The 9,253-nt window shown below is 41.5% G+C and overlaps 1 protein-coding gene across 1 annotated transcript; it reads right to left on the bottom strand.

Annotated features, from left to right (window-relative positions):
• Positions 1–4,770: 4,770 nt before the first annotated feature.
• pou4f2 (POU class 4 homeobox 2) lies at positions 4,771–7,145 on the bottom strand. The gene is made up of 2 exons (XM_058640512.1): positions 6,033–7,145; positions 4,771–5,700 (listed from the first exon to the last, which is right to left on the bottom strand). Exons 1-2 carry the CDS (start codon positions 6,234–6,236, stop codon positions 4,771–4,773), a joined length of 1,134 nt encoding a protein of 377 aa, XP_058496495.1. The 5' UTR covers positions 6,237–7,145.
• Positions 7,146–9,253: the final 2,108 nt, after the last annotated feature.

Below are 9,253 nucleotides of genomic sequence, written 5' to 3'. Positions count from 1 at the left end.
GAAACATTTGCCCTTTAATTTACTGAGTTTATTATAATCTATATGTGAATTAACTTAAAATAAAGGTGATGTGTTGCGTCGCCATGATGAATTTTTAATGAAGAGGCGCGTCTAGACACCATTCACTGTTTGTAAACATGTCGTTCTACTGGTAGATTTTCAAAATAAAGGTTATGCTCAGACCGTACAGTTCGTCTCCAAGTTGTCACTTTAACGCGTGAATTGATAAAATTGTAATAACATCTACAACAATGCATAATTAGTTTTTGCCGTTCCACTGTAGAAAAGGCCTGTATCCAACCGCGTCACCATATATTAAAAAAGTTCTTATCATCTCATCAGAACACGACATTTACCAGCTTTTATTTTTATCCCGCATGTGCCATTTTGGTATTGTGCCGTTCTACGACCGATATTCTGTGAATTCAGGATAAAAAGCAACAATTTCAAACGTTTTTTCATTAGTCACAACGAAGATACAGCATTTGGATGAAAACTGTACAACTGGGATCAACTCTTCTGTTTATGTCAGTGTTTGGCACGTGCATGTGCGCGCGTGGGATTACAGATTAGAGAGAGATGGATGGAGCTCATTGGCTGCAGTGTTTCTCTCTCTCTCTCTCTCTCTCGCTCTCTCTCTCTCTCTCTCTCTCTCTCACACACACACACACTCCCTCCCCTTTGCATGTCGCTCTAGATCAGAAACAGTATCGCACCAACATCCTCCTATAACATCCAGTGCTGCTCCATCGATTAATTTCTGGAAAACACTTAACAAACTAATGACTATTGATGGCTGATTAATATTGCATCAACAACAACTGATTGGCGACAGTATCAAATGGTGATTGTCGCTTCCCATCGAGGCAGCAGCAGCCATGTGACTGGTGTTGCCCAATGATTCTGGATTCATAATAGCCAGCAGATCATAAGTAAAGGAGGTTTGTGTGTGAGAGTGGAGAGAGAAGGAGAGAGAGCGCGTTCCCAGTTTATGGCTCACAGTTCGTCTAATTCGAGAGCAGTCGCGTCTTTGAAGGCAGACACTTGGCGTAAATGTACAGTTAAAATATTCTGCTCTCGGGTCCCCAGGCGGAGCTCCGACAGTCCCTGGCTTCATTAAATTTTCATCAGTATCCCTGTGAAAGGGGGGAAAATGTTCAGGGGGGGAAAGAGAAAAATAAAACAGAGGGCGTAATTATAACAAAAGGAAACAGCGCTGCCCTTTTCCTTTGGTGGAAAAGCTCCCACTGTGTCTTTTCAGTGCATGTGTAGGGCCTATGCATGTGAGAATGTGTGACTGTGGCTTTAAGGTGAACTGTTTTGGCTCACATGTTTATTATTATTATTATTATTGTTATTGTTTTTATTATAAAGGCTCCATACATTTAAAAGAAAGCATCTTCGATTTTCTTCATTGTGCTGAAGCCTTGTTTTTCACCCCCTCCTTTGCTCTATGTGTGATTCTTTTTTTCATGGTTGGGGCAACATTGATTCGCTATCAAAGAATACTGATCGATTTTTTTCCCCCCAATATGTGAAGTGAGCGCATGCAGCAGCAGTGTAGTAGCAGCCTGGTCGTCTGCATGTGCATGTGCATGTGTGCCTGCGCTTCACTGCATAAAGTTAATTTCAATTCCCGATGAGACACTCACGCGCCACCTCTCCTCCCTGACCAGCGGTAATTAACCGGGATGGCTAATGACTACTTAACTCGCTCTTCATAATTATCTGCTTTTCATAATTCGATGTGTAATTTAATAATTCGCTCTTATTAACGTATTAAGTGAATGGCTCATTTAGTGGGAGAATTAGTAGCACTCACCAGGAGCATCTTTTAATTGATGGACCATCATGGCTGTCTCATTAATAATAAGGCTCGTTTTGATACTCTTTTAAATATGTCACGAGGATGGCGATGGAACATGTTTTGGTTTATGGTTTTAATGGAATTTTGAATATTTACAATTTTATTTAATTTAAGTATTTGTAAGTTAAATATAACTCTATATTTTTTTTTCGTTTTTATTTTTTTAAAAAAAAAACAATAATTTCTTCATCTGATACTTTTTTAGCCTGAAGGCGTATAATAATATTTTATCGGGCAGTTATAAAAATGTAAAATCACTTGACACTGACTGAGGGTCGTCACTCTAATTGGCTAATTAATACATTTATTTTTTAAGTCAATTGTTAGTCTTGCAAAATCGCATTATTTGTATTCCTGTTGGCATATCTTTTGTAAACACACACACACACACACACACACACTGCAGGTGCTGTAAATAATCAATATAAACGTTAGGGACAGGTTTCAGAAATGTTAATGTTAGGCTGGTGCAGCCTCTCAGTACGGTCTCTGTCCATGGTGCTGAAACTGAAACTCCAGCGGCCACTCAGTCAGACCTGCAGCCTCCTCACTGCAACTCTGCTGTGGACATGACATTGAGAATGCTCTTTGTATTTTATAAAAATAAACCCCACATCTTTCTCCTTCTATCTAATTTCGAAACCAAAGCTTTTGCATCAAAGCCCGTGTACCCGCATGCACGCACGGTGTATGTTTGAGTGTGTATTTAAATAGAGACGCGGGCACTGTTGGCAGGCGAGCTGTTTTTCTGGCGGGCTGACATCTGGCAAGTCTGCGCTCCAGGGAGCCATCCAGCTCTCCACAGACCCTCTGATTAGACTCTAATAGAATATTAGCATTTGCTCCCAGGTAAAGGCAACAGTGAGCTGCATAAGCTTGCAGCAAAGTCTGCGTAGAAGCCACGTGTGTCTTTTAACATTGAAGGGTTTTAAGAACAGGGGTTCCTGTAAGGCCTGCTCCGTGGCGAGGCCTGGAGGAGCATGCATGGTGTGTGCTGAATTTAAAGCCAAAAATAATAATTAACAAAGCCTTTTCTAATTGTTTTCTAACCACTGTCTGGCCCAGACAGTGGTAGAGCAGACTGGTTGGAGGAGGTTTGTTTTTTTGTTTTTTCTGTTTAGTGCTGTTTTGCTCATGAGACCTCTGGACTCACGCCTGTTTGTTACATCAAACCTGACACCTATATGTATCGGTTATGTCGCGTTACCCTGTAAAAAAAATGTTGCTTGACTCAACACTGCCTCGTGAATCCACAGAATAATCCTTTACAAGCTGTGCAGCACACAGCTAACCCGTTGCCCTCCTCCTCATCAATAAATAAATAGATGAATAAATAAAACAATATTAGTCTGGGTGAGCCACATTACACAGTGCAGTCGTGTAAAAAAACGCCTGATTAAAATGTTAAAGTTTGTTCTTTTAATGAAACACATATTGCAGTTCAATAATTAAATAAATGGAAAAAAATCACATGAATGTCATAAATTAATAGAATAATTTAACCAGGAAACCTAAAGCAACATACATTACAGAAATAAGTTACCTCAGCTAAAACAACAATACAGCAAAAACCTGTACGGATATATTTATGTGCATCGACTGGTTCCAATGAAATATTTACATTGTACACGTATAACTTCCATGAAGCTGTTTCTTTTCAAGAAAACAGAAATAATAGCATTACTTAAACAAGGTGACTTTTTTTTAACAAGCAACGACGTCATAATGATGCGCGTATAGCCTATTTATACAAATAAATAGCAGAGAACATACATAAAATAATTTTAAAAAGAGAATACTATCTCATATATATCTCGATTGTACCGTCTCGAACGTTAGAAATCGTAAAATTAGAAATTTTGTGACTGTATCATTTCGCAGTCAGTTTCCCTTTTAAACCAGAACAACACGCGTTCACTTGCTGTCAGAATTTGATTTTCTCAAGCAAAACGAGGAAGCCGGGGAATCCCAATAAATATATAATGAAGTAAACATGACCTCACTCAATAAATAGTTCATAAGATACAGGCCCACGCTGAATTGTAAACTTATTGCAGCCGGCGAGAAATCACATGTTTTAATTGGGAAAGTCTCTGAAATCCTTACTTGGATATTTCCCCACATTGAGGCCTTATTATAAACAACCCCTTACCTCAGTAACCCGAAACCCCAGCTATCATGAAAATATATCCCTGACTTAGATCACACATGGTAACAAAATATGTGGAATTAATTACACATTTAGACACAAAATTAAGTGTTTGACAAGTTAATAATTCATTTACAGAGGGTTATTTGGCAGTAATCTAATATTAGCTTTTAAGACCGAGTAGAGTGTTGTTGTCTTAAATCCCCTCGTGGACCCTGAATAGATGTCAGACTGCATCGTCATGAAACTCTGAGGGAGAAAAACAAAACGAAGCTTATCCTATAAGCCAACGGAATATATAAACACCAATAGTCACCAACCAAGTGCTTTTAAGATAAACTATAGTCAAACGCTGTTTTTATTCGTGTCTAACGGAAACCATAGTCCTCATTTTAAATTAATGATCATAAATAAAAAACAATGAAAGGATATGGAGTCCTGTAAGTCATTAAAAAGGTGAATAAGTGTGGAAACAGTGTTCTTACTTGCTCTGTCTTTACTTGACTCCATATCTCCCTCTCACTCAGCGAGTAAAAGATGTGACTGTGGTGGGGCGGTTTTTTTTGTTTCTTTTTTTTTGAAGTTGTTGTTTTTTCAGTCTGTACAGTTTTTTTTGTTTTTTAGGAATTTTTCGAAGTTCATAGCACAAAGTCGTCGATGATTGAAAAAAGGTGTGATAGGAAATATGATACAAATCGTCTCTAAACAGTTCCAAGTCTTTTGGTGGGTGGTTTGGTGGTTTAAAGCGATTTTTCTAGACGCATGCAGAGTATTTCATTCGTTTCTGTTTCTGCCGCTGGTTGCAAAACCAGACCCGCACCACGTTCTTTTTCAGGTCCAGCTTTTCTGCGATTGCTGCGATTTTCTCCGATGAGGGACGCGGCTGAATGGCAAAGTAGGCCTCCAGTGATCGCTTCTCCGGCGCAGCTATCGACGTGCGCTTCCTCTTTTTCTCAGCGCCGTTGAACAACTCGGGTTTATTAAGTTTCTCCCTGTGTGATTTCTCGGCTTCTTCTAGCCACGCTTGCAGGATGGGCTTCAACGCGATCATGTTGTTGTGTGAGAGGGTGAGGGACTCGAATCGGCAAATGGTGCTTTGGCTGAGGGAGCCCACCCCAGGAATCTTAAGGCTGGCCAAAGCTGCCCCTACATCCGCCTGCGTAACCCCGAGTTTGATCCGTCTCTGCTTAAACCTCTCCGCGAACGCTTCCAAGTCCCTTGGATCGGCGTCCACATCATTCATGCCCATGTGCGGCGGTAGCCCGTGGGCATGAGCCATGTTGATGGCTGCCTGGTGCATGTGGTTCATGCCCGCCATGTGGGCAGGGTGTGCAGCCGTGGAAACCACCGAGCCATCCGGCCCAGCCATGGCGCCTAGTGCCAGTCCCGGGGTGATGTGGTCCAGCAGGTCTCCTTCCAGCGCCTGGTGAGGCTGGTGGTGGTGGTGATGGTGGTGGTGATGGTGGTGGCCAGACAAGGCGGACGGATGAGAGATAGGCACCGAGGAGGAGGCGGAAGACGAGGTGCAGGGGAGAGTGTTCATGGTGTGGTAGGTTGCGTCCGGCTTGAAGGGACTGTGGTGTGGAGGGTGGTGGTGGCTCTTGGTCTGCGAGACTATATCCACCGCCGCTAGAGCTTCAGCTCGGGCCAACAAACTCTCATCCAAGCCTCCGAATATATTGCTCTGCAATTGCAAATAGAATGCACACATAACTGTCAGCAGGGAATTCGCCCTCCACTCCTCGGTTTAAAACATTTCCAGAACGTGAAAAAAAGAAATCCTAAAAAAAAAAGGAGGGAGCGCACAAAACAAGACACATGCAACATCCCAGGTCATAAAAATTAATACGCAAAGGCAAAGCCGACTGAATACATAAGTTGAGCTGAGGAAAAAAAAAATATGGAGGTGTTGGGTGATTTGCTGTGCAGACATGAAAAAAACATCAAGCAAAAAAAAAAAAAAAAAAGTGGGCTGTCAAAATGTGCCTTTAAGCAGTGATTATGCAGAATACGTACCGGTGGGGTTGGGAGACAGGCTCGCCGCATCGCCTCCGAGCTGCTGCTGATGATGGTGTTGCTGTGTCGGGAGGACGAGCAGGAGGAAGGTGCATTGGAAGTCAGCGTGGAGGATGAGGAGGAATGCAACGAGTACTTGTGTTCGGGCAAGCTGGTGTGAGCCATGGCGAAAGGCTGCTTGCTGTTCAGAGACATCATCATCATATTTGCTGGCGTCCGAGCTTCAGCAAGTTCCTTTTAATAAGTTAAGACTCCGCCTCCTCGCTCGGGAGTTGAAGCCCAATTGCCTCGCAAGAATCTCGAGTCACTGTCGAATAAAGTGCAGGCTGAAGATGGAGGTCCAACACTGAAGTTCTCACATCTATTTATGATTAGTGGCGGAGGTGGTGTGGATGAGGTACCGCGGCTTTTTTCACCGACGAGCCATGCAAGTGCGCGCAGCCCCGACACCTTTTTTTTTCCTTTGTGGACTTGATCTGCTTCTTTCCTTCAACTATCTCCACCTAGAATCATATGAAATCATGTACTTTTGTTGTTGCTGTGTGCCTTGGATTATTTGGCACAGCTCCTCGTGGATGACGCCAAAAAAAGGAAGAAGGAAAAAGAGATATTCAAAAGTTTTTTTTCTCTCTTTTTCTCTTAGGATTTCCTGAAAAAACACTTGAAGTTTAAAAGCTGTTGTCGCTGAAAAAATGTTTTTTTGGTTAAAAGTTTCCTTGTTGAAATGACCGCAAGTGAGAAGTGATGGCGGTGACGGTCTCTGTTGTTGGTTACCTCTCCTCCACTACGATGAATGCTGCGGGGACTCGAACTGCCTCTGCTCTGAGGCGAAGGGCAGACTGAGTCTCTCTCCGCCTCTCTCTCTCTCTCTCTCTCTCTCTCTCTCCCTCATACACACACCCTCTCTCTCTGTGGTTCTTTCGCTCCCCCCCTCTCTCTCACACACACTCACGTACACACTCTTTTGCAGCTGTACCTGAAAAACCCTTTTCATGATTTATTATTCTTCATTACCCTCAGCAGCAGCAGCAGCAGCAGCACCGCCACCACCGCTGGGGATTCTGCGCATGGGCAGTCTGCGACAGGACATTTATTTCAAATGACTCTTACCACCAACACCACAAAGTTCACAGACCTCCCGAATTCCGATGTTGTTATTATAATATTTTTTTTTCTGTTTTAGCGCCAGATTTTTTCTTTTAATTGTTGAATATTACAAGCAAAAAAAAACAGCATGTGCTAAAGAGACACCATGGACAGCTCCACAACCACCGCTTATATGAAAATAAATCTAATTATATTTATGTCATATTGTTGTCATTTGAGGTAAACAAAAGAAATTCAAAATTATACAAATAAATAAAATCAAGAAAATCTCAATTTTAAGACATGTTTCTACTTTGCTGCAAAACATTTATTTTTTTAAATGATGAAAAATGCCAGAAATTAATGTGAAATCCTCGCGAGTGTTATTTCGTATTGTTATGCAATGGGTTTTGCTCTCCAAAAAAACCCCAAACACTATAGTAAGAGGACTTTAATGAATGACGATAAAAGAAGGTTTTATTTTAAATAATTAGCCCCATTTAATTGCAAATCTATATACTTGTCATATCAGGCTATTATCTTATCTCTCTATCCCCCCTCCCTCTAATTAAGCCACTTCACTGGTAATGTAATTAAAACGCTGTAATTAACAAGGCGTGTGTAATTTGTTTTAATATGGTCATGTATAAGGAGCAAGAGATAATTGTTATGATGTAACGAAGCTCGCAGAGTTTAAAGAAAGAATCTTGGATTTTGTTTGCCTTTTTCTTGTGTGGCTCTAATTTTCACAACACCTCTCTCTCTCTCTCTCCCTCTCCCTCCCTCTCTCCACACAAACACACACGCGCGCGTGTAAATGTAACACATCTTTGCTGCAGGTGTGAAATAATAACGATTATTGTATTTGACAGAGTGTAGAATTATCTTTCAATCTCCTTAAATGTGTTAATCATGTCAAGCAGTCTGCATTAATTCCATCCTGTTCCACTGGTGGTTATTAAATGTGGCGCTTTCCTAATTATGGGATAGATGTCCTCGTGCAGCCCCGGTGTGTGTGGTCACAGCGTGTGCATCGCTCCAATCAAGTGTGGGAGCGTTTTTTTTGTAAATGGAGGTTAAACGCTACAGATCAGCGTTAACGTGGCGCGTCGTCGTGAAAGTCAACTCCCGTGTTTTTTGTTGTTTTTTTATGTTGTTTTGACGCATGTAGACGTGCGTGTAGTCCCCACGGCCGCGACAAACAACAACAACTATTGGCATTGCTGCAAAAAAAAAACACTTTTACATCGCAAGAAAATCATCAAGCTGCAGCAAAGAGATGTGTTCCTCCTCCCCAGCGGGACAACAGGCGCTGCTGATGCTGATGCTGCTGCTGCTGATGATGCTGCTGCTGCTGATGCTGCTGCTGCTGCTGCTGCTGCAGGAGCCATGCACCTCCTCACATCAGGAGACAGAGAGATCAGGCTCAGGAGACTTCAAGGACTAATCAGTGTCTGCTCATATATACCGACAGACTGATTTATAATGAAACTTTAAAGAAATCATTTATATTTCACCACCTCTAAATCGCAGTATGAAATTTTCATCCACAATGAAACACACACACACACACACACACACAAAAGTATATCTTAAGTCAAATAAATCAGGCCGCGCTGCTTCAAGGCAATTGACTTTGAAGTGCGTTTTCAACATTTTTTTACCTTTTACTTCCTGTGGCAACAGCTGAGTTTCACAGTTTCACAAAATCACTGTCATGGCACAGGAACACAATTTAAGGTGCAATGCCAGATATTTCAGTATTAGGGGAATCACAGTTTGGAAATAATATACATGCTAGTGTAGTGTTTTTGGGGTAATATTTATTATATACTCAGGCTGTAATAGCACAGTTGTATATGCAACATTATAATTTTTACCTTGAATAATTTATGAGTTGAAATAAATAAATAAATATCACTCATAGCAGGGCTTTATTGAGGAAAGCAAATGCTCTGATTTTAACGACACCTCAGAATAGTTTTTATTTTTTTTACTTTATGCCAAGTAAAAAAAAAAACTACAAAAGCCCCATCCCCCGACCCCCCGAGAATGGGTTTGTTTGGTTGTGTCACCTTTTAAAAATTGTACCTCATAGTCGGCTAAATGCTCTCCCCCGTCTTGATTTTATTTCG

Source organism: Solea solea, chromosome 10 (genome assembly GCF_958295425.1).
Source record: "Solea solea chromosome 10, fSolSol10.1, whole genome shotgun sequence".
NCBI classification, from domain to species: domain Eukaryota; kingdom Metazoa; phylum Chordata; class Actinopteri; order Pleuronectiformes; family Soleidae; genus Solea; species Solea solea.
The sequence above is the reverse complement of the archived record's forward strand: the minus strand, read 5'-3'. Positions and strand labels throughout refer to the sequence as shown.